This window comes from Cornus florida, unplaced genomic scaffold (genome assembly GCF_030987335.1).
Source record: "Cornus florida cultivar Cherokee Brave unplaced genomic scaffold, ASM3098733v1 CherokeeBrave_3.0.0_Hap2_Chr10, whole genome shotgun sequence".
NCBI lineage: Eukaryota > Viridiplantae > Streptophyta > Magnoliopsida > Cornales > Cornaceae > Cornus > Cornus florida.
Genome location: NW_026775580.1, coordinates 61436205 through 61462702, shown reverse-complemented (window position 1 = coordinate 61462702; position 26498 = coordinate 61436205). Strand labels below are relative to the sequence as shown.

At 37.6% G+C, this 26498-nt stretch overlaps 2 protein-coding genes across 2 annotated transcripts; both read left to right on the top strand.

Moving 5' to 3' along the window:
• The first annotated feature begins 21902 nt into the window (after positions 1-21902).
• Positions 21903-23247, top strand: LOC132277692 (uncharacterized). The gene is made up of 3 exons (XM_059779541.1): positions 21903-22197; positions 22256-22670; positions 22800-23247. Exons 1-3 carry the CDS (start codon positions 21903-21905, stop codon positions 23245-23247), a joined length of 1158 nt encoding a protein of 385 aa, XP_059635524.1.
• Positions 23248-25419: 2172 nt separating this feature from the next.
• Positions 25420-25926, top strand: LOC132277691 (uncharacterized). Its single transcript, XM_059779540.1, has one exon. It carries the CDS (start codon positions 25420-25422, stop codon positions 25924-25926), a length of 507 nt encoding a protein of 168 aa, XP_059635523.1.
• Positions 25927-26498: the final 572 nt, after the last annotated feature.

The window sequence follows — 26498 nt, the reverse complement described above, 5'->3', positions numbered from 1 at the left end:
ATACCAGTCGATCCGCCTGCCATGCATATGGATATTGACTTAGAGTAGCCCGTAGAGGACCCAGAGCATCACTCTCTAATTGGGTCACCCGTTCACGATAAGTAGCAGGCTCAGGATCATTATTCTCCCGCTCCAACAGCACCTGAGGCTCCAGTTCAGATACCCAGCTTCGGAGAGCGTCTTCAGACTCTGGAGGATGGCATGGTTTCCATCCGGGCTGATATTGCTTCACTCGCATGGATGTCATAGTTGCATTACGTGATCTATCTAGAGACATCCGCGGAGCATGCCCTGCCCGTCCTTCCTCCTCCACTTGATATTTTCATATCTTCTTCTCCTTTTATATATCTATGATATCTATCATATTTTTGATACTGTTTTATACTTGCGGCCAGTCTGTTGGCCTAGACACTGGATGTACTGTACTATACTTTATTTTTCTTTTATACATACTTTGTTTATGGATGTCATATATACGTATTGATATATCTGTCTGTGATTGACTCCATCAGGTGCATCCCAGTGACTTCAATGAGAGAGTGTACTGCCCAAATTCTTCAGGACCACCCTTTTTCCTCTCTCCTTACTTCAATTTCTTATCCCATTTACACTTATATGTCCACTGTGCACTATTATTATCTCCTTTGTTGTCTAATAAACTTTTGTCCAGTGCCATCTTTTCAGGACCACAGTTAATCCCAAGTTTGGGGGGGCTATGCCACCTACTTTGGATAGTTGTGTCCCGGCCATTCTTTACTTAGCTGCACTGGTATACTCTTTTCTTTGTTCTCTTTGCACATTGAGGACATTGTACCATTGAAGTTTGGGGGGGGGGGGATAATGGTGTTAATTGCCAGTATTTGCTTTCAATTCAAAATTTTTAGCATGACTTGTGTATCTGAGGAATTTTCTATGATTGGTCCATAACTAGCTATGATCTTGATCTTTTGAGGACTATATTGCTTAGAATTTAAAAATTGCTTGACTTGAGAGTCCAATACTCCTTGTATGCCTTGTGGATGCCATTTAGGAGTAAATTTTTTGAAAGATTGATATCATGCTTGCACTTGTGGTCCACATCATCCTAATTTTGTGATTATTTTGAGATTCACTCTAGGATTCTGCACTAGCACAAGCGCACACTAGCATTCATTTGTGGGGTACATGCTTTGTTGATTATTGAATTGGTTATATCCCAATTGGGCTAGTAGTGCATTGAAAGCTTTCATTTTAATAAAGGTGGATAACAACCCCTTTTCACTAAGTAGCCGAGATTCTAGTCTCATTAAGCATTAAACTTCTCGCGCTGAAAGGTGGAGGGCCCAAACTCTAGGTTAATAAATGAACTTGAAAAAAAAAAAAAAAAAGTTACAAAAGCAATAAAAAAGTGAGGACTTCTCCTAAAAGGTGAGAAGTGGGAAATGATTAGATGGAGGTTGTTTTGATTTATAGCCTAGTTGATTTGAGCTTGTAAGTCCTTAGGGGTGTTTGAACACCAAGTGCTCTAAAGCCGTCTAGTTTGGGAGTCATTGACCTAACGCTCGACTTCATGGATCGCTAGAAAGCTTAATAGATCAACACATTGCACCATGCTTCCATCTTTGATCTTATAAAAAAAAAAAAAAAAAAAAAAAAAAAAAAATCTAGTGAAAAGAATAAGCGCACCTAAACCAATAAAGCATTAATAAAAGATCCACTTTTTGCCTTGATGACCGGTACTAGATTTTTGTGCTAGTTTGAGGGTAAGGATGTGATTATTTCTTTAGTTAGCTAAGATAGGAACATACTTGATGCCGGTCCACTCAAAAAGGATTCTAGAGTTTTTTTGATTTGCATGATCATTTTCTTGATGTATGGAGGACCATATTTGCTTGCTTGATGTTGAAATTTTGGGCGATTACTTGGAAAGGGTTGAAAAATTGCATACTTGAGGTAGTTTTCTCCTAATTGTTTGCAATATTGGTGCTTCTTTTGAAAGAATAAGCTTAATATTTGTGGGTATTATTTTTGGAAACTCTAACGAGACTTCACTTATCCACTAGGGGTAACTTAGGGGTTTAAAAGGCTTGTTGCATATGCTAAATGTAATCGTGTTCCCTACGAAAGTGGCGTTATCCATTTATTGCTTTCTAGTTCATAGTTGTATAGTTGTTCATTTCATTCCTTTACTTTCTAGTTCATTGCTAGGGACTAGAAATATTTAAGTTTGGGGGTGTGATGAACGTTAAAAAGTGTGCATTTAAACCCCTTAAGCTTAGGTATTCTAGGACTTTTACCTATCTTATTTTCCCGCTTTAGATTAATTTTGTATTATTTCTATTTTTAGGTACTTATTCCCAAAATAAGCTAACTCAGCTAAATAAGAATATAATTGAAACAATCTTGAGATGAATCAAAGAAAGGAGCAAAGTGGGAGCAAAAGGAAGTAAGTGGTGGAAATTCAGCAAGTTCGATCGATCTTAGAAAATATTCGATTGATCGAAATTTCATCGATCTCAGCATTCCAAGATGGATCCAAGCTCTTTTGTCCTTATCCAAAGATCCCACAAAGTTCGATCAATCCAACTTTCTTCCAATCGATCGAAAATATTTCATCTTATCCACTTGTACCACCCTACCTACCACATTTGTCTCTTTCCCAAAAATATCTTCAAATTATCTCAGATTTGTTTTTATCCAAAAAGGCACCGCCATAGAGGATCGATCCAGCTTAAATTCGATAGATCTCAGCCATGTTCAATTGATCTCACCACAAGTTCGATCGATCGAACTTCCCAAAGCCCGAGAAAATCTAATTCCCAACTCATTAAAAGTTGTCTCATATCCAATCATTGGAAGGAATGTTGGTGTACGAGCCCAGCTCATTGGGGGTGAAATTTAACCTACCTTTATAAGAAATATGAGCCATTCTTGACATATAATAGATACATATACTAGAGACACAAAATTTCCATATTTTTAGTGAGGAAGAAAAGAAAGGAGGAGGCTAGAGACACAAGCTTGGAGTTCTTCCATCAACCAGGAAGAAGAGCAATCTCTACCATGGAGTTAGCCCTTGAGGGTTGGAAGGCACCATTTATGAGTTGCTATACATCCTCTTAGGGCTAGAGTTAGCCCTAAGCATGTTTTCTACATCTTGATTTATGTATTTTTAAGGGGATTTGTATTGTGATAGATGTTTTGACATATTTATATACATAGATCTTGTTTATTCAATGATTTGTGTGGTTTAATTGCTTCCAATTGATCATTTCATTCTATCCATATGTCTATGTATGCTAGAATAGATGTTCATGTGTTTATCTCTATTTCTTGTTTTATTGATGCATGTCTATGTGTATTAATGCTATAGATCTAGAGATTGTCAAGACATAGTGCTTAATGGAATGATCTTGTGGTTTATTTGATGGTTCATACTCATTTCTTGATGGATTGTGCCTCTCCCTTAGTTTACTTAGTTTAATTTTATGTCATTAACTTAATTGTAGTGTAGTTGTAGTTTAGGTGTTAAATAGGAGGACAATCCATGCTTATTGTTTGATGTTCCATACTTATGAAAACAAGTAGCATATATCTCTAACTTTGTGATGTGTTTGGATTGTGAGCTTAAAGAAAGGATTAATGGCTTAGTTTAATATATTGTGCTATCCACTGTGTTGCTTAGACAATATATGCTTAATTTGTCATTCATGCTTGTTAAAATAACCACACACACACACACACTATGTTGCAATACATGTTTTCCCCCTCATTAATCATTCATTAAGGGTGTAGAAAAGTTATGCTTAGTGGTGATCTCTGAACCCCAAGATCTCTCTTTTATTTTCTCTCCATTACATTTAATTGCCTACTTTAGTTTAAATTATATCTTAGTATAATTCAACCACCAACCAATCTTTTGATCACTCGACCTACTAGCCCTAATCTCGATTCCATAACCTAATGCGACCCACCAATCCCTTAGGACGATCCCTACTCGCCCTAACTTTTTAGTAAAAGGTAGTAGTGGCAATTTCTAAATGTAAAACTTGGCCACATTTATCATAGCCCTACACTACTATCTTTTGGTGCACAAACTTTGGGTTGGGTGCGACAAACAACAGGGAGTAAAGGTTTCGTCATAGTTAATTCCCTCTTTTTGGTTATACCCTTGAGCGACAAGCCTAGCCTTGTTTCTAACAATTGTTCTCGATTCATCCTTTTTATTCCTAAATACCCATTTTGTTCCAATGATAGTTTTATCTTTAGGTCTTGGAACTAATTGCCAAACTTTATTTATTTCAAATTGGTTAAGTTCTTCTTGCATGGCCAAGATCCAAGACTCATCATTTTCAGCTTCATGAATATTCTTTGGTTCAAGTTGGGAAACAAAACCCACATAATTACATATATCATTAATTTGAGACCTAGTACTTACTCCTTTCGATGGATCGCCAATGATTTGATTTATTAGATAATTTGGCACTTGCTTTCAATCCTTAGGAAGAGTGTCTTTATGAGGATGACTTTCTTTTGGATCATCTTTGGGGAGATCTTAAAGAGATGAATTGTATGGATCAACATTCTCAAAATTCTTTTCAATCTCAATTACATCCTTATCATCATCCAATGAACATGTAGGAGGGGTCAATTGTGACTCGTCGAATACAACATGTATGGATTCAACAACAAGTGTTCTTTTGTTGAACACTCTAAATGCTTTGCTACGAGAAGAATATCCTAGGAAAATATCTTCATCCGATTTAGGTTCAAATTTCCCTAGATTATCTTTATCATTTAATACAAAGCATTTACACCGGAAAACTTTAAAATAACCAATGTTTGGCTACCTTTTGTTCTAAAGTTCATAATGAGTTTTATTAAGAAGTTTTCTAATGATGACTCTATTTATGACATAACACAAGGTACTAACGGCTTCGGTCCATAAAGATCTAAGAGACTTATGTTCATTTAACATAGTCCTTGCCATTTCTTGGAGAGACTTATTTTTCCTTTCAACAACTCCATTTTGTTGAGGAGTTCTAGGAGCCGAAAGATTATGATCATATCTATTTTCATCACAAAAACTTTCAACGTCTTGGTTGTCAAATTCTCTACCTTTATCACTTCTAATAGTTTTAATCCTATACTCCTTTTCATTTTTGACTCTTTTACAAAATTTAGAGAAAATTGTATAAGTCTCATTTTTGTGTATAAGGAAAAACACCGAAGTGAATCTAGAGTAGTCATCAACAATGACAAAATCATAGAGTTTTCCACCAAGACTAGCTACTTTCTCTGGACTAAATAAGTCCATATGAATTAATTCAAGTGGTCTTGTAGTCGTTATGTCATTTTTTCTCTTGAATAATGAATTTGATTTGCTTGCCTATTTGGCATGCACTACAAGTTTTACCTTTTGAAAAGTTAGTCTTTGGAAGGCCTTTGACTAACTCATGCTTAGATAATTTTGAAATCAATTCCAAGCTAGCATGACCTAATCTTCTATGCCACAATCAACTATTTTCATTTGAAGATACAAGGCATTTAACTTATTAATCATGCAATTTACATAAAAGTAAAGTGTACACATTACCATTTCTAAGAGCATGAAACACTTCATTGTTATTCTTTTTAACAATACATTTATCCGATTTAAATAGCACATCAAATCCTTTATCACATAGTTTACTAATGCTAAGTAAGTTATGTTTTAAGCCTTTGACAAGTAACACATCATCAATAGATAGGGAAGAAGAGATACCAATAGATCTAGTGCCAATGACCTTGCCTTCTGAGTTGTCTCCAAACATAACGCTTCCTCCTTTGTGAGGCTTGATAGAGAGAAATTTTGAACGATCTCCCATCATATGTCTTGAGCATCCACTATCAAGGAACCACTTGTCCATGGATGATGATGAAGTCTTCAAGCAAGCTTACAAAAAGAATTTAAGTAATCTTCTTTTGGCACCCATATTTTCTTGGGTCCATGAGAGTTAGGAAGAGGCATATATGTTCCTTTAATAGCCCAAATTTCTTTTGTCTTGCATGGCGTAATAGGACAATGATTAATCTTATGTCCTAGCCTTTTACAATAATTACATTTTGGACTTTGAGAGGAATTTTTAACAAAATAGTCGTTTAAAGGTTTTCTCTTTTTTATTAAACAAAAATCTTTGTTGTAAGGATCATATCCAAGCCCATCCTTAGCATAAGAATTTCTTTGCTTACCAAGTATAAGACTTAAATTCTCTCTACCTTTTGTGAACTTGGTTAAAGTCTCAATTTGATCTTCAATTATGACTTTCAAGGACTTATTTTCGGAAACTAAATCAATAGATGCTAATCTTTAGCTAACTCACATTCTTTTTCCTTTTTCAATGCTTCATTTTAAGAAGAGATTTTTCAAGCTTTTGAGAGGTAATGCATTTTTCTCTTTTAAAACTAGCACACTTTTGAACCATCTTACCTAAGTCATCATGCAATTCTTCAAAAGTATCGAGCAAGTAATTGTGAGCATCAACTAATTCATCATAAGTAGTTTCTAAATCAAATGAGTCATGGTTAAAGTTTACCTCATCTTCATTGGCCATGAGGCAAATATTGACCAATTTATTAAGTTCATCATCACTTCCAGATCCATTTGAATCATCATCCTCCCATGTAGCACGCATGGCTTGGGCTTTCTTTTTCCGTTCCTTTTCATTTTTGTATGCATAGCAATCCGATTTGAAGTGCCCCAGTTTTCTACAATGAAAATAAGGAGGTGCTTCTCTTTTTCCTTGCTTACTTGTGGAACCACTTCTTTTGAGATTGTTGCACTTTTGGTACTTCTTCATTTGAAGGACTCTTCTCATGGTTTTAGTGATGAGTGCAATTTCTTCTTCTTCTTCTTCATTATCAAGAGCATTCTCAACTTCAACTTCTTTGGTAGTAGCTTGAAGAGCTAGATCTTTCTTGTGAGCTTCTTTGTTGTCATCTCCATAATTCATTTCTAGCTCATATGACATCAAGGAACCAATGAGCTCATTAATAGAAAGTGTGTTAAGATTTTTGGCTTCTTGAATAGCGGTCTTCTTAGCTTCCCAATTCTTAGGCAAAAACCTAAGAATTTTTCTCACATTTTTGGAAGATGTATATGACTTTCCAAGAGCCTTCAAAGGATTGACAATGTTAGTAAAGCGAGAATACATTTCACTAATTGTTTCTTTATTGTTCATGGTAAATAATTCATATTTATGGACAAGTATGTTCATTTTAGATTCCTTAACATGATTAGTGCCAACATATGTAATTTCAAGTTTATCCCAAATCTCTTTGGCCATTTCACAATCCGAAACTCTATTGAATTTGTCTTTGCTTAGAGCATAATAGAGATTTGTGATAGCTATGACATTACATTGAACAAGCCTACGCTCATTTTGAGTCCACTCATCATCGGTTTTTGGAACTCTTTGACCATCAACAACTTTGGTTGGAATATGATCACTTTGTTCGGTGGCTTTCCAAGCATCGATGTCAAGACCTCTTAGAAATGCTCTCATTTTGATTTTTCAATAGTTATAATCATTTCCATCAAACCAAGGAAGTCTATTATTAGATTGACCTTCTTGATGAAAATTGGCCATGATCGTTCTCTAAGATGATTAGATCTTTAACTAGAGATTAGGCTCTGATACCAATTGATAAACAATAATTGACTCTAGAGGAGGGGTGAATAGTCAATGGGAAATTTTTTAATTTTGTAACTTCAACTAGAGATTAAAAATTATGCAATAATCAATTAAAGTAGATAATAATTTAAAGCACAAATGTAAGAAAGATAGGGATAAAAAATTGCAAACAGTGACACGGAGATTTTAGCGAGGTTAGAAAACTCCTACTCCTCGGCTCAAGATCCTTTTTGAGACTTCCCAATCCACTAGAGCTTTTCCTTAATGGTGGAGAGCAAACTTTCACATCAAGCAAGCCCTTATTTCTCTTTCTTGCAAAGAGAACACCCTTTTCCTAGGCTTCTTTTGGGTCACACCAACCCTTATAAGTTTATAGCAAAGTATGTAATTGAAATACAAGATTGAATCTCTCTCAAGATAGATTTACAATTGTAAGCTCACAACAAGAGTAAATATATGAATGAAATGAAGCTCAAATCTCTATGACGATATAAGAAAACAAGAGATATGGAATGATCAAATGATTGAATTGAATGCTCTAGAATTAAGTTCTTGAATGCTCTTTAAATTGTTCTCAAAGTTGTGTATAATAATACAAGCTGCAGCCCCTATTTATAGAGAGAGGAAGTCAATATAGTTGTTGGAGGCCAATATAGTTATTGGAGATAAGGTATGAATAGTCCAAGTTCGCAGGTAGCTATTTAATTTGAAATTGACTATGTATCGGTCAGCTGATGGAGTATCATCAGTCGGCCGAAAGGCTTTTGTCAGCCGGCTGATCCCTAATCATCAGTCAACTGAAACGATGGTTAAAAGTTATTGCTCTCGGCACTTCATGAAAGTTTCTTGTCGGTCGGCTGATGAGTATTCTTTGGTCGGCTGATGCATATATAATTTTGTAAAACCCTTATTAGTCGGCTGAACCTTCATGTTTGGTCGGCCGAAACTCCTTAAATATGATCCTCCTTCTCTAATAGGTTTTTAAATAGACTTTGGACAGTATATAACGCCATTCAAATCATAATCCTAGGATGTGTGAGCTTCATGACATTTATACGTTACTTTAATATTTGAATCTATGGTACTCCCCAAACCTATCTACCCCATTTGAATTGCCAGTCTTGATTACTTATCTTCTCCATGTTTCAACTTTGAAGTTTGGAAGTGAATGACTTGTTTTCTTTTGTCTTTGGAGTGCATAGAATATATCTTGCTTGGCTTTACCTTTCCTTATTTTTCACTTCACTTTTAGACTTTAAATGACTAACCTATTATATGTTCTTAAGGAAAATGTTAGTCCTTAAAACACAATTAATGTTTTGTGATCGTCAAAATTGGTCTTAGGGTTAATAATGGGGAAACCTTTGTATGCTGATAAGGCAACAGAGCACAGACTGAAACTAAGATTTGCTAGAGTTTGTAAGGACGGGAAAATGGAGGACATCATTGTTGAGTACCAAAATTGCCCAAGTTCTGCATTACCTATGAGAAGGTGGGACACACCTCTTCCATCTGCCTTGGTGCAACTCCTAAGAATAAATCCATGTAATGGAAAACTATTCCCCCTAGGAATGAAAAACAGGTAAGGATGACCTTAATTCCCCCTTGTCCACTAGTAGCAGTGTTACCTTCTTCTCCTGACCATATCCAGAGTCTTCCATGTACCCTTCCATACTCCCCACGAGGACAACAGCCGGTAGCAGCAGCTTGCTCTGCTACCGACTTCCCTTCACCTTCACGAAGAACATCTCTCTTCTATACCAAGAAGTTGGCTAAAGCCTTTGGGAAGGATGTACAGCCATGCATGATGGACACTTGCTCTTCACAGGATGTAATGAATGCTTTTGGACCACTAAATGATGAAACATTCCAATTGGATACAACAGAGCCACCTTTACATACTGATCGACTGCCACTTTCTTCTACATCACTGAGCCATTCTAGCTCTATATCTTCTGCAACCTCAAAGGATTCGAAGACATCATCCAAGAAGAAGAAAGGTAATGTTGGAGTGCATTTGAATGTTTTCCCCTATAAAGGGCTTGGACATCTGAGAGGTAAGCCTAAAGCACTCTCTCGATGATTAGCTTAGCTGCTTGGAACACAAGAGGCTTGAATGGCCTCCTAAAGCAGCTGAAGCTGTCGAGAGTTATCTCCTTTTAAGAGTTGGACATGTTATCAATTTTGGAAACTAAGATATCTCCTGAGAACTTGGCGGAGATTTATAGATTTATTGCTCCTAGGTGGTCTGTAATCTATAATTATGAGCATTCAATCCTAGGCAGAATTTGGATTTTGTGGGATCCAAGTAAGCTTAATGTCATCCTAATTAAAGCCACTAAACAAATAATGCACTGCTCAGTGACCATACTTGATAGAACTATTTATTTTGAATCTTTTATATATGGTGGTAATGCTTACTTAAATAGAAGGGAGCTATGGAAAAGCATTAATGAGTAGTCTACAGCCTTCTCTGACTTCCCTTGGGTGGTTCTTGGTGACTTTAATGTTACTTATAATCTCACTGAGAATTTTGGAGGCTCTTAGAGATAGATACCTGCCATGGCAGACTTTAGAGATTATTTACAGCACTAACAATTGGATAACTTGAGATATTCAAGTATTCAATACACTTGGAACAACATGAGTGTGGGATATGCCAATATAGCAAAGAAGCTGGATATGGCCATAATCAAAGAAAAGGGGACACTATCCTTTCCCATGTCAGACTATATTTTTCTTGCACCTGGGCTCTCAAACCATAGCCCTATCTTGATCAAGATGGGAGATCCTATGGTACATAAGAAGCTACCATTCAAGTACTTTAACTCTTAGGCCACTAACCTCCAATTTCTTCCTACTGTTGAACAGGTTTGGTCTACTCCTGTAAGTGGAGCTTAGATCCCTTAAAGGTGCTTTGAAAGCTTCATGCAGAATGGAGATTACACAGGTTACTGCCACAGTCAACCATGCTAAAGAGAGTTTATCTTCATGCCAGCAACTCCTTGATTATAATCCTAGGGATGTGCAACTGAGAGTGCAAGAAAAGGAGCTCATGCTACAGTAATCCAAACTTGCTTTTGCAAACGAACATTTTATTAAGAAAAAGGCCAGAGTAAAATGGCTAAAAGATGGAGATGGTAACACTGCATTCTTTTTTAAAATCTTCAACACTAAGATCAACAAAAAGAAAGTCACTTGTCTCATCTTAGCTAATGAAGAATCTATTACTAATGATAGCCTGCTCAAAGTTAAGGTTATTGGCCACTTCTAAAGACTTTTGGGAAGCACCCCTCCTCACTACCCTGGAATTACAGCATTACAGCCTTATATCACTAAAACAACACCCACGAACCTATTACCACTGTTATGTGTTATCCCATTTCAGCTTGAGATACAATCATATTTTCTTTCTCTTAGTAGTGAGAAATCCTCTGGTCCGGATGGATTCAATGCACACTTTTACCATATGGCATGGTCGGTGGTGGGAAGGGATGTCATTAATGCCATCAAGACCTTTTTCATCGATGGAAAACTACTCAAAGAAGTTAATAATTCTTATATTACCTTTGTCCCAAAGAGTCCTAGCCCTAAATCCATAAATGACTTCAGACCGGTCTCTTATTGCAATACCATATACAAATGTATCGCAAAACTTCTTGCAAATAAGCTAAAACTTGCTCTACCTACCCTAATTGACCCTTTCCAAAATGCTTTTGTAAAAGGAAGGCATATTGGGGACAATGTGATGTTGACACCAGAGCTACTAAATGGATATCATCGACACCTCTCTCTCCTCCAAGGTATGCAATGAAGGTGGATCTCATGAATGCTTTCGACTCTGTGGGGTGGGAATTTATTCTAGACACTCTAGCTTTATTTAGATTTCCTAAGCCCCTTATTGATTGGATTTGTGTTTGCATCACATCCCCTTTATTTACTGTGTCCCTTAATGGGAAATTTCATGGCCACTTTAAAGGAGTTAGGGTGCTTAGGCAGGGCGATCCTATCTCTCCCCTATTATTTGTGATTGCTATGGAAGTTTTCTCATCCATCATTAAGAGGTTCATCTCAGAGAGTCCCTCTTTTAGATATCACTCAAGGTGCAAGAATTTGGCCATCTCACATCTAATTTTTGCGGATGATCTGCTACTTTTCTCCTATGGGGACTTGATCTCTATTTCTATACTTAAGCTTGCCCTTGACCACTTCTCCAGCCTTCCAGGCTTATATATTAACAGCTCAAAGAGTTATTTTTTTGTTACTGGGGTGGACAACTTTATCACAATGACATCAAGGTTGTGCTTTGGTTTAATCATGGATCATTGCCAATTAAATATTTAGGGGTGCCTTTTGTCTCCACTAGACTTAAGGTAAATGACTGTAAGGGGCTGGTTGATATGATCACTCACAGGATTTCTCATTGGTCATCCTCCTTCATATCCTACGCTGGTAGAGTCCAGTTAGTTCAATCTGTTATTTTTAGCATGTTGAACTACTAGATCAATCTTTTTATGCTGCCTAAAGCTGTTATTTCGGAGGTCAACTGTCTCTTGAGAAATTTCTTGTGGATAGGTACAGAGTATAAGCACAGTGGAGCTAAGGTTGCCTGGGCTAAAGTTTGCCAACCAAAGGAGAGGGGGGGTCTTAGGTTTAGGGACATTGAGGTTGCTAACAAGGCTGCGACACTAAAGCACATTTGGACTCTTACATCTAATCAAAGAGACAACTTATGGGTTCAATGGGTGAAGACATAACTTATCAAGGATCAAAGTTTTTGGACAATTAACATCCCACAAGTGTGCTCCTCTAATTGGAGGATGATTCTACAACTGAGGGGACTGGCAAGGTTTATGATCAAATGAAGGGTGGGAGATGGGTTGCAAACCTTTTTCTAGGAGGATAATTAGCCTGAGGGTGGACTTCTTTCTCTAAGAGTTATAAATGGATATATAATAGATTCAACTATTCATCCAGATCAAAAACTCTCTTCCCTTATTGTGGATGGACATTGGCAATTCCCAGAGGACATTGTTGATCAATTCCCTGAATTATCCATTATTGTTCCACCGAATCACTCATCAGATACCTTTGTCTAGATTTCATCACCTTCGAGATTCTTTTCACTACATCATACAGTTGAATGGATGGGACCACTACTACCTCAGAAGCCTTGGCGCCATTTAATATAGAATTTTCTCTCCGTACCTTGATACAAATTCTCCTTCTAGCTCGCAGTGCAGAACAGGTTGTCCATACTCAATTAGAGCAGGATGAGAGATATCCTTGGACCGAGGGCATGTCACCTTTGCAATATGGTTGATAAATCGCACGACCAATATGGGTCTATTTATAGGACAAGTACATATTTTATACACCAATTTTGACTTGGAACACTCTGGTATGTTAGATGTCGCACCAATGGCCAGGGAAGAATTTGAGAAGCGCAGTCAGAAAGCTGATGTTGTCCACCGCAGTCAACAAAATCTGGCAGGAAAGAAACAATAAGGTTTTCAAGAACAAAAAATGCACACAAATGGCGATTTTCAGGCAAATCACTGATCTTGTGTGACATAAATTACTATCTACATGCATGAAGGACTCACCTATTGCACAAAAAATAATGATTGAGTAGGAACTGCCATCTTCGTTCATCAGACCTCCACCGGAGCCGCCTGATTGATCAATCTAAGGCTTGCCCTTTATGCGCCGATACCAGAGTGTTGTATGAATGTTACATGACTGAGGTATGAATTGCCTAGATAAGGCTAGACTAGAAATTCCTTAGTTGTAATACCCCTAATTTTAAAAGGATAGTCTCGGTATTTATTTTATGGTTTTATTATCTTTTTAAATTCATTATTTGCTTATTTTTCTATATGTGTAATTGTTTAATGGTTTAAGTTGATTTATTTGTTTAATTTAAGTTGTATGCTTATGTGGTAACTAAAGTATTGAATTAATTGTGTATGTGGTTATTTGATTTAAGTTGTTTTTATTTGTATAATTAAATTAATAGTTTGCTAAGTGTTTAAAAGTAATTAATTGATTAAATTAAATTAAATGATGATTCTATTTATATTTTAAAGGAGTTGGGCTTGGTTAGTAGTAATGGACCAACTAATGGTTGCGTAGACTACTTGAATAGGATTATTAGTAGTGGGTATGGATAGTTACCCATGGGGTGTCGGTACATATATATATGGGTATATATGTATATTTTATGGAGTTGATATTTATTAATATTTTAAATAATTAATATTAATAATTATAGTTAGTTGGAAATAAATATATGTATAATTATAAGTTAATTGTATATTTATTTACGTGTATAGACTTATGTATTTGTTCTTTTATTTGTTTTTATTTATTTTTATTTTTATTTTTATTTTTCTTTTCCCTTAAGTTAGCAGACTTAGGGTGCAATTAGGATTAGAATTAGGTTAAATTTATATTGCCTATAAATATATCATTATAAATCTGCCTAGGGTTAAAAACAAAACCCTATTCACGTACAGAGAGGTTTGAGAAAACTGATAGAATGAATTAGGGTTTTGGCCAAGAACAAGGGCTGAACCAAGGAGAGGGTATTGAAGCTTGCTCATGGGTTGAATCCAGGGCAACAGAGGAGTTGAGAACAGTCTAGGAATTGCCAAAAAATCAGAGACAACAGTTTAAGGTTTCAAACTGAAACCTAAGCCAAGTTCTATATCTTACTCTTTCCCTTAAGCTTGTGTTCTGTGCATGCCTAGATAATCTTCAGGATTTAATAAAAAATTAAAAATGGTATTGTATGCATGTTAAAACATAGTTTAAGTTGTATTGTATGTTGTTTGATTTAATTTGTTTTATTGTAGCAATTGTTGCATATTATGTGTTTAAATTGTTGTTAAGGATGCATACTAGGTTTAGATGAATTTTTGGGTTAATTTTGGACATAGATTGGATCCCTAGGAACCCTAACAAAGGTTTACAGAGGGTTTAAATGTTGCCGGAGGCGATGAAGATGATGGGAAGCAGGGATAGAGCCGGCTTCTAAGGGGATGGAGCCAGCTCCCTAAGGCACAAAGCCTGCTCCATGGGTGGGGGAGCCGGTTCCCTTTGTGGCAGAGCCTGTTCTCAATTTTTGACAGCATACTCTCTTGCTACGATGTGTACGGAAAGTGTTTTTAGGCACTGTTTGGATATTTTTGGGATTTCAGAATTGTTTTAGGTTAATAAATGGGGATTCTAAGTAATTTTTATGACATACTAAAATTTCAAAAATGCATAATTTATATCTATATGCAAATAATTAGAACAATATAAAATTTTAAACAAGTTTGCATGTTGTTAATGGATATAGATGATGTAAGTGCTTAATATTAGTTTAGCAATTTAATTGACGGTGACATGATTTTTAAATCTTGTATTGGATGCATAATATGACTATATACATATCAGATTTTATTATGCTTATTCTGGATTAATTGGTGTTTTAGCTTATTATTTATCTCATCAATTATTAAACTGTGTGTATGTGATGTAACAGTATGGGATGGTGGCATCTTATGGATGGATTAACTAATAAAAGTTAAGTCTTACCTACTTGGATATATATAAGGGAATGGATTAACTATAAAAGTTAAGTTCTACTTATATTTGTGTCAGGTCAACGAAAAGTTGAATGACATTACTTTGGTTTTGGATGGATTATTATTATTATTATTATTTAATATATGATTATGGTACCACGATACGAGCTTGAGTCTCAGGATCGATGGTTAGGGAGCGTATATACAATGGGATGCATAGCTGGCTATGATGGTAGAGGTGTACCCTGTTAGGTCTAGGTACTCATACCCACTTCAGGTGCGTTTTGCAAGTTGCCTACTAGTCAAGTTGACACCGCCTTGTAGTCCAGTGAGAGTCCCTTAGTGTGGATATATATATTTATGGATTATTTAGTTATTGTTGAGATGTCTAGGATGTATTTGCGTATCGGGTCTCTATTTGGATTGTAGTAGAGTAGAACTTGCTCGTGGGCTTGACCCACTATTATTTTTCTCAGTTGTTCGACAGTTCTAGTTTTAGAACTTGATCGTGCTGAGCAGAGACAGTCACTCACTCCTCCGACTACGTAGGGCTGTTACTTATGTTTAGTTTTGGTTTCTCTTTTTAGTTCAGTTATTTATTTTCTAGTTGGGATATTATTAGGGGTCCACTAGATGGATTTCCGAGTTGTAATAATATTGGAGGTTTTGGCATTATTGGATTCTATAACTTTTAAGGATTATTATTTAGATTTCTTTCAGCTTATTTAATTATTTCTCTTTAATTCTTTTGTACTTAATGCTTATTTATATACTTAATTATTTGATATCCCTCGGATCTGTGTTCGGATTTGATCACCGTGGCTCTAAAATCGAGGGGTATCACATTAGTTTTGCTTGGGCTTGGCCTTGTTCTGTTGCTGTGGTTGGGCTTTATCCATATTTTATGGACCAGGTTCCATCCCATAGGCTTAGCCTTATATTGTAATTATTCTTCATATATATTAACATTTACCTTCCCTAAAAAAAAAAAAAAAAGGCTTCCTCCAACTTATCTATGATGATGCATTTTGGACTTTTCTTCATTCAAGAATATAATATTGTCCTATACAATAATTAAGAAAGCAACACCTACCTTAACATTGGGATATTAATCTAAAGACTACTGAGTAATATACAGTATTAAAAACATATTAAATATATTAGGTATCACTAGTTGGTGTTTTGTTTTTAATTCTATGTTATCACTGCTTGTTATTTAAATTACTTCATTATTTGGGGAGGTCTTAGGTTTAAAAGACACAAAGACTAAACTTTGCCATTGTAGAATGGGGGAACGTATATAATATTTGGGGATATTTAGACACATGGTACTCCTTTCAATAAATACTCATTATTTGTTTTTTTTAAAAATTATTCACTGCGATCAAAGAAAATAGAGAGCATTCATTAGGAAAGGTACCACGTATCTGTTGGGGCCACCCATGTTATATATGTTATAACAGACGTAACTCGAGACAACGAAAAACTCTTATCTTTGGAGATTATTAGTGAGGATTACTTTCAATATATTTTGAAAGGGTTATAACCTTTATTTGAGATGACTACTTTTATTGTATTTAAAAGAACATTGTATATGGAAAACTTAGAGATTTCAAATTTTCCTGAGTGATTGGGTAGAAAAAGGTTGAGGGTGTCGAGTGATATCTCTATGTGTAATCCTCTATTATTTTGTATGGTTTTACAATCTTGAATGGAAACTTGTTCTAAATGGACGTATCCCTGTTTTTGGTTGAACCACATATATCTCCTGTGTGCTTTGTTTCCCAAGTGATTTATTGTTTTGAATGGTTGGTTTATTTACGGTGGTTAATTGTTTAATTTCCTAGCAATTGGTATAGAGCCATAGGCGTACACACAAGCTGTTTGATAAAAAAATCTTGATATAATTTTTTTGTTGTGTTTATGTTGTTTGTTTTGGCCAATCGTGATAATCAAGTGGAAAAGGAAACATTGAAGATGAAGGATCTACTCTCTTGTCTAATGATAAGAGGAGGGACCGTGGATTTGATAATAATAGGTTTAGATCAACGGGTGGAAAGGGCAAGCAGTGCCATATATGCCGTGAATAAGGCCACATCAGAAAGGACTGTCCACTTGAGGAAGATGGTGGTAAGAATGATGCATCTATCGCATGTACTTCAGACGAAGACTTTGGAGGTGCTCTCATAATTTCCAAAAGTTACACTTTTATTCGACTTGACTCGATATTAGATTCAGATTCTACAAACCATATATGTTTCATGAAAGAATATTTTGATTCTTTTTACAGACTTGAAAATAGTTCTTTGACTATGCCCAATGGTTATAAGTGTACTATGTATGGTATGGGAACGATAAAAATCAAGATGTTTGACAAAGTGGAACACATTTTGGGGGACGTTGCCTATGTACGAGAGCTACGGTGCAATTTGATATCTTTGAGCCGGTTGGATTCCACAGACTGTAAGTGCTTCATTGCAGGGGGTCATGAAAATTACGAAGGGCTGTATGGTGTTGATACAAGAAGAAGAAAATAGTAAATTATATCATTTGTTGAGGGGAACCAATGGTACTCGGACTGCGATTACTGATTAGAAATGGGCACGTGAAAGTAAGATCTTACGACAGGTCTTATTGGTAAATGTAATAGAGCCGAAGGTGACATGTTTTTAGACAAATGATATGAGTTAGAAATTTCTGCTTGTGAAAGGGTCTCATCGAGGTCCCCTTTCAGAGTCATTTGGTTGCGTTGACTTAGTTTAGCTACACGTATGCATTGGCCATGGAATTAAGGCGGAGTTTGAACTAGGTTCGGGTTATGTATAGCTGGTATACAAAAGTCCAATGGATTGCTTTTGGAATTGCAAGTAGGAGTCTCCTGCATTGAGACTTGTGAATTCTACCCAAGGGGAGCCAAGGACTTTGAAGAAGCCTGGGCTCTGCGGGTGTGCTCGATGATTTCTTTTCCTCGTGGATGGAATGGGAGATTGTTGGGGTCCACCCATGTTATACACGTTATAACAGACGTAACCCAAGGTGGTGCAAAACTCTTATATTTGGGGATTGTTAGAGATTATTACTTTCAATGTATTTTGAAAGGGTTATAACTCTTGTTTGAGAGGATTACTTTTATTGTATTTAAAAGGTCACTACATGTGGAGAACTTAGATATTTTAGATTTTTCTGAGTGATTGGGTACAAAAGGACAATGAATTTTTAGAAACATAAACTTTCATTGCTTTTCCTTTATTCCTATCATTTTGATCTTTCTTAGAACTAGGATAAATATTTGCTGTGATACCTTTACCACCACAATTCCAGCAAGTGATTTCAGTTTCTTTTGACTCTTCTACTTTCTTTTAATTTATTCTCAATTTTGACCCCTTGTCAAAATTTCTAGGATTGGCCATATCCTTATCCTTTGTTGTATTTGCGAAAAACTGATTAAATTGCCTTGTGATAAAAACAACATCTTCATCAGAATTTTCATCGACAGAATTATCAACCTGAGTTGATTTTAAAGCAAGATTCTTTTCTTTCTAATTTAGATCAAAATTCTGCATCTCAAATTTTTTTAATGAACCTACAACTTCATCTACTTTAGAACTAGACATATCCCAATGTTCAGTGATAGTTTCTACTCTTATCTGAAATCTTTTAGGTAAAGACCTTAAGATTTTTTTACAAATTTTCTTATCAATAACTTTTTTGCCTAAGTGATGCAGTTTAGAGATAATTTCAAGAAGACTAGAATAAAAATCAAAAAATGATTCATCTTCCTTTATTATAATGTTCCCAAACTTTTGAGAAAGCATTTGAATTTTCGATAGCTTCATTTTTGAAGTCCCTTCATGAGTAACCTGCAAAATATCCAATCATCTTTAGAAGTTTTACAATATGAAATTTTAGCATATTCAAATGGAACAACAGAATTTATAATTGCTTATAAGGCTTTTTCATTAGCATCATTACGCTCAGTTTCAATTGCAGTAAAGTTAATAACATATTTCAAAACTTGAGTCACTTTACTAATTATAGTTTTATCTTCTGTAGGTGGTGTATAACCTGTTTCAACTACAGCCAAAACTTTACCTCCTGAATTTTGCAAATAGGCTCTCATTTTAGATTTTCAAAAATTATAATTGTTTCCTTCATATAAAGGACCACGTTGATTGGATCCACCCTCTTTCAATGCATAAGACATGATGAAACAACTTTTTGAAAAATAATCAAAACTTTTCAATAGGATCAACTCAATGTGTAGAGATTTCCTTTGATACGAAATGTGAGTTGTGCAGCGGAAGATTACTTGTGTAGAAAGTTTTAGATTATAAAAACAGATCTATGTTTTTCTATTTTTAGTTAACTTTACTTAATTTTAGCAATTAATCACATACATAATAATAGTAAAGTAAAGTAAATAGAGTTGAGAGATGACTCCAGGATTTTTAGCGAGGAAACCCCAATTGGTAGAATAGACCAACTGTTACAGGAAAAACCTTGTGGACTGTGCAGTCCAAAGTATACCGATCCACTATGTTTGAAACAAAGTACAATGGACTTTGACTTAGGCTCACACCCTATCTTTCTACGAAACACCAATCGCTGACAATGTTCTGGCTTTGTGACGTCTCGTCCGACAGCTCTTGACCTCAGGCTTACCCTTGATCTTTGTAGAAGGATTACTGGTAGATCAAACAATACTCCTCGAATGCTTTAATCTTTTCAAAGGGTGATCGCTTTACTTTTGTATTTTAAGATCTGAATTTGATGTAGAAGAAGTAGATCTGCTTTCTCTGATTGTTGTAGATGCAATATTTAATAAACTTTGAACACGATCAGGATTTGAACAACACTCTACAATTACTCTTATGTTTATATGTATGTTCTAGAAAGAAAGACAGAAAAATCAGATTTAATTTTTTGCAAAATATCTCTCAAATAGGCTTTTAAGAATTATGAAAATGTAGTGGAAAAGCTTAATCAACCTAGATGTAAATCAAGGTTTATATAGAATTTTCAAAGACTTAGATATGCATAGGAAAATATAATTTTTGTGCATAGGACTTTTAGAAGAATTTTATACCAATTAGGAAGAATAATCAGAACGGTTACCGAACCTGTCTGAACTGGTTCAAGAAAAGCTGAACCGATTCAAGATGGACAAAGTTATTTTTGAAGAATGCTGTTGATTCTTGAACCGGTTCCAAAAAGGCTGAACCGGTTCAAGATGGCTAGTCTTGAACTGTAAAGGCCTGACACTTGCTAAAATTTTGTTTTGGTAAGTTTGAATAAGTTGCCAAGTATGAAAAGTGTCATAACCTTCTAACTTATCTTTGGTGCGATGCCGTCGCTAGCACCAACAAAGTTGCAATAAAAGTGTGGCCAAGTTTAAATTTATAAAGAGCCACTACTACCTCCAACTACTAATATAGCTAGGGTGAGTAGGGATCGTCCCAAGTGATTGGGGGCTATGTTAATATGAAAACAAAGTCGGATTAGTAGGTCGAGTGATCAAAAAATTGTTTGTTTGGTTAATTAAACTACAGTGTAAATGAATTCAATATAAAGCAATTGAAGTAAATAAAAGGGTAGAGAACAAGAGTGAGAGGTCTTGGGATCTAGAGGTCACCACTTGTGGAGGGAAAAAAATCACACCAATCGCAAAACAACACGTGGCGACAAAAGGCTGCCCGCAAAAAGGCTAAAAGCCCATAATAAGACATAAGCCCAGCGAAGGAAGGCCTACTTACAATAGAAGCAGAATAAACAGGCCCAATTCTGACAAGGCCTAAACTCTATAACGCCTGCAATGATGTCAAATGCACGATCTGTAGGTATACATTACCCACATTTGGGAACAGCTCCATGTAAATTCCTAAGCTAAAAAACACTTATAAATAGAGCCTGAATAAAGGTAAAAGGCATGAGACTCTGAATACAATCACTATCTCAAAGATTTACTTACTCCCTTCTTAATTTTTTCTGTGTGCTTTCCATAGTCAATCCCTCTAGGTGTTCGGGTGTAAAAAATTGCACCTACACATTGGCGCTGTCTGTGGGAACTTTGATACAAAAAGTTCGTTCCCTATCCCTTGTATATAGCATCACTCCAAAATGGCAACAGAGCCAGACACTGTTCAACCGCAACAGTAGGAGACCATGTAGAATATACGCGAAGAGATGCAAGCACAACTGGACGTTCTGCAACAAGGAAACGAAGCCAGCGTTGAGCAAATCAATATGCTAAGGCAGGCTCAAGAAACCAACGTGGCACAAATCAGCACTCTACGCAGAGAAAACGAAAGACTCCGAGGCAACGCTTAACAGAATGAACAGCCGAAAGATCCCCGGCCTGAACGTTAGAACGAAGATCCCCCCATGGAGCCAGGCGATGATAATCCACCCCACCAACAGAAGGCTCCACGCGAATAGCCCAATGGAATGCTGGAGGACATCCATAATGCAGTAAGTCAGTCACACACCTCGGGGAACTCCAATATTGGGCGGCCTTGAATCACCAAAGCCCATCCATCAGATGATGCGGATTCAGGTAGAAAAGAAGTGTGGACCCCAGTAGCTTGGTCAGCGGCCTTCGAGAAGCGACTTTATCACCAGGCTCTGGAAAGAAATAGACGAACGAATCAAAGGACTGAAGGCCCAAACGCCCGAAGACATGGCGAGAGAATTTACTGCATCAATAGTTAAAACCCCTTTCACAAATGAGATAGAACGGGTCGCAAGACCCAAGAAATTCATGATGCCCAAGTTCATCAAATTCAATGGGACTGGAGATCCCCTCCAGCACCTCAACCACTATACTCTGGAAATGACACTAGAGGCTCACAATGATCTATTCATGTGCAAAATATTTCCATCCAGCCTGACAGGGGTGGCCCTAGAGTGGTTTAAGAATCACCCATGCAAATCGATCCCAAACTTTGAATCACTATGCGTCGCGTTCTTGCCTAGTATTGTGGAAATAAAAAGCAGAAGAAAACCATTGCTAGTCTCTTTACAATTTGGCAGATGAAGGAAGAAGGCCTCTTTACAATTTGGCAGATGAAGGAAGAAGGCCTACAAACTTTCCTCACCCGATTCAACATGGAGTCTTCGGGCATACTAGATTGCCATCAAGACACATCTATAGAAGTTTTCAAGATAGCCATGGTACAAGGCTCATGTTTTCATTCTTCTCAGGTGAAGAAGACCCAACTAACATGTTAGAGCTGAATTCACGGGCACAAAACTATATCAGACTTGAAAAAAATGAAGTAACTAGGCAGCAGAAAGCGACACTGGTCACAGTAGAGAATCGACCGAAGGAGCGATTGTGCACCTTGCAGGCCCATCGGGAACCCCCGATTATTGAGGGACGAGCCCCTAAAAAGAAATCCCAAATAGCCGAAAGGGTCACACTGCTCAAAGTAACACTGGCCCGACTGTACCAAGAGACCAAGGCAAGAAACATCTTCCAGATCCCACCACCAATCAGACAGCCAATGGAGCAAAGAGACTAGAATAAACACTGTGCATTCCACAGTGACTTTGGTCACTTGACTAATGATTGTAGGAGCTTGAGAAGACAGGTGGAGGTGTTAATAGCCAAGGGTGAGTTAACCGAATACTTGATTACCCCGGGGCAGCAAAGGCAGCAAGATCGAGCCCGGGCAATTCCAAAGGCTGCGGTAGAGAGCCATCTTGTCTGGGTAATTAACACAATTCATAGCTGTCTAGAAAAAGACGAGCAATCAGGAAATTCCTATAGGATCCAGCTCAAACAAGCCCATAAGCTACGAAGGATTAGTGAAATCAATACCATCGACTGTAAACCTAATCCAACACAGGTTTCTTTTCATAAAGGGGATCTCAGAAGGGTGCAACACCCGCACGAAGACCTATTAGTAGTTAGTCTACTAGTGGCCAACTGTCTGGTCAGACAAGTATTGATTGACCCCGGCAGTAGTGTTAATATCATAACAAAGTGGACGTTCGATCAGTTAAAATTGGCTGCAGACTAGATTCGTCCCACTAAAAGTCCTTTGGTAGGATTCGATGGAAGAAGAGTGGAGCCTATAGGTGTGATCACACTATCAGTGACTACTTCTAAAAGATATCTGAAAGAGAACTTCTTAAATTGTGGATATTCACCTAACCTATAATTTGCTAATGGGTCGAGGATGGATCCACCGCATAGAAGGAGTCCCATCAACCCTGTACCAAGTCATGAGATGCATAAGCCCGAATGGCTAAGAGGTCATCGATATCTGGGGAGACCAGGTAACAGCAAAGGAGTGCTATCACATGATGGTTTACCTTTCCGAAAAGGACAAAAAATTACTGAAATAGCAATTACCGAGCTCTTCCCCTCCAAAAGAGAAGGAGGAACCGGAAGAAGAGCATCTTACTATAGAACCCCTAGAAGCTATGCAGAAAGTCATAGGGGACGAGCACAAGCTGACCTACATAGGGACTCTCCAGTCAGTTCAGGAGAAGGAGGAACTGGTAGAAATCTTAAGGAAGAACGCAGACATCTTCGGTTGGAATCACTGGGACATGCCGGGAATTGACCCACAGATGGCCTGTCACAGCCTGAATATGGACCCCAGCCACCATCCAGTGAAACAAAAGCAAAGAAGGTTTGCCCCCGAAAGGAACAAAATCATTGCTGAAGATGTCAATCGACTTTTAGAAGCAGGGTTCATCAGAGAAGTCTGATATCCTCAATGGTTATCAAACGTGGTGGTTGTCCAGAAAAAGAATGGTAAATGGCGAGTATGCATTAACTTCACCAACCTGAACAAAGCATGCCCAAAAGATAGCTTCCCACTCCCCAAGATCGATCAGATGGTAGATGCTACGACCGGATATGAAAAACTGACTTTCCTTAATGCTTACTCGGGCTACAACCAAATCCCGATGAACCCTTCGGATGAAGAAAAGACTTCTTTCATCACCGAACGGGGGACCTATTGCTACAAGGTAATGGCCTTCGGGCTAAAAAATGCAGGAGTAACTTATCAAAGGCTGATCAACAAAATGTTCAAAGAGCAGATCGGCCGAACGGTCAAAGCTTACATAGATGATATAGTGGTGAAAGCAAAGTTAAGAAAGATCATCGGCAACACCTGCAGGATGTGTTTGATACTCTTAGGAAACATAGAATGATGTTAAACCTAGCAAAATGTTCTTTCGGAGTGTCCTCGGGACAGTTCCTCGGTCACCTGGTGAGCAAAAGGGGAATAGAGGCAAGTCCCACTCAGTTGGCAAAATTGCTACAGAGTTAAGAGCCCCGAACCGTGAGAGAAGTCCAAATCCTCATTGAGAGAGTAGCGGCTCTTAGCCACTTTATATCCAGACTATCAGAAAAGTGCAAACTGTTCTTCGATGCAATCAGAGCCAAAAAAGGAGATATCTGGAGGGCAGAGCAGAGAGAAGCTCTCGTGAAACTCAAGGAATACATGATAAGTCCCCCAATTCTATCTACTCCAAAACCTGAAGATCTGTTGTACCTCTACTTAGCAGTATCTCAGTCAGCAACCAGCTCAGCCTTAGTAAGAGAAGTGGGAAATAAGCAACACCCGGTCTTTTATTCCAGCAAGGCCATGACCGACGCAGAAAGCCGGTACTCAATGGCAGAAAAATTATCCTTGCTTTAATTCAAGCTCAAAAGGAAACTTCGACACAATTTTAAGGTGCATCGGATAGTAGTTCCCATGATTCTTCCGGTCAAAGCAATTCTTAGTAAACCAGACATCTCAGGTCGGATCACCAAATGTGCAATTGAATTAAGCTCCTTTGACATCCGGTACGAATCGCGCACTGCCAAAAAGGGGCAAGTGGTTACAGATTTTCTCTTAGACATTGACCTAGGGGAAGAACAGCAAACCACGAAAGAGCTTTGTTGGGAATTATACGTCGATGGTTCTTCGAGTCAAAACGGAGCCGGAGCAGGAGTAGAGATAAGAACCCTTGAGGGGACCAAAATCCAACAGTCAGTCCGACTAAAGTTGTCGATCACAAACAATGAAGCTGAATATGAGGCATTGTTGGCAGGGCTCAGATTGGCCAAGGAACTCCAAGTAAAGCACCTTAAAGCTTATAGTGATTCGTAGCTCATCACAAGGTAAGTGACTAGAGAGTACACCACCAGAGAGGGTAGAATGAATGCATACCGACAAGAAGTTGAAAAAATGACAAAGTACTTTGATACAATCGAATTTCAGCAGATCCCTAGGGAAGAAAACCCGATAGCTGATTGTTTGGCGAATGCAGCATCCCTAGCGGACGAGTCATTCACCAGAGTCGTCCCCATTGATGTCCTAGAAACACCGAGCATCACAAGGGGAGTGCAGGTGTTGGTCATCCCATGGGAACTAAGCTGGATAGATCCAATATTGGCCTACCTTGAGAGAGGAGAACTCCCCAATTCTAAGGAAGCGGCTCGACAGCTAAGGATAAAAGCTGCCAAATATTCTGTGGTAGGAGGACAGCTCTTCAGAAGATCGCATTCCGGACCCTACCTCAAATGTCTGACCCCAACGGAGTCCCGAGAAGTTCTAAAACAGATACATGAAAGGGAGTGCGGGAATCATTCTCAGGGCAGGTCGTTGGCTCATAAAGCTATCACTCAAGGTTATTTCTGGCCCTACAAGGTAAGGGAAGTAGAAAAATACTCTCGTAGATGCGACAAGTGCTAAAGGTATGCCCCCCTCGTCCATTTACCCCCGGAAGAAATACACACCATGAGCAACCCATGGCCATTTGCGCAATGGGGAATGGACGTGGTAGGGCCCCTACCAATGGCGGCATCACAGAAAAGGTACGCCTTGTTAGCCACTGATTATTTCACTAAATGGGTAGAAGCAGAGGCATATGCGAGTGTGACTAATGTCCAAGTGAAAAAATTTATTTGGAACAGCCTGATATGCAGATTCAGAATCCCAAAATCCATCATCATGGACAACGGGCCGAATCTAGATAATCAATACACTCAACGTTTCTTTGATAAGTATGGTATCAACCAGAAAGTGTCAGCTGCATAGCACCCCCAAGGCATTGGGCAAGCGGAGATAACCAACAGAACGATCTTTGCCTGTATCAAAAAGAAGCTTGAAGATAAAAAAAAGGGAAGTGGTTAGAAGAATTACCAAATGTCCTATGGGCATACAGAACCACCCCGAGATGTCCCACTGGTGAAACCCCTTTCTTTCTCGCTTACGGCACCGAGGCCGTAATCCCTACCGAAGTAGTGGCACCCACCATCCGAAGC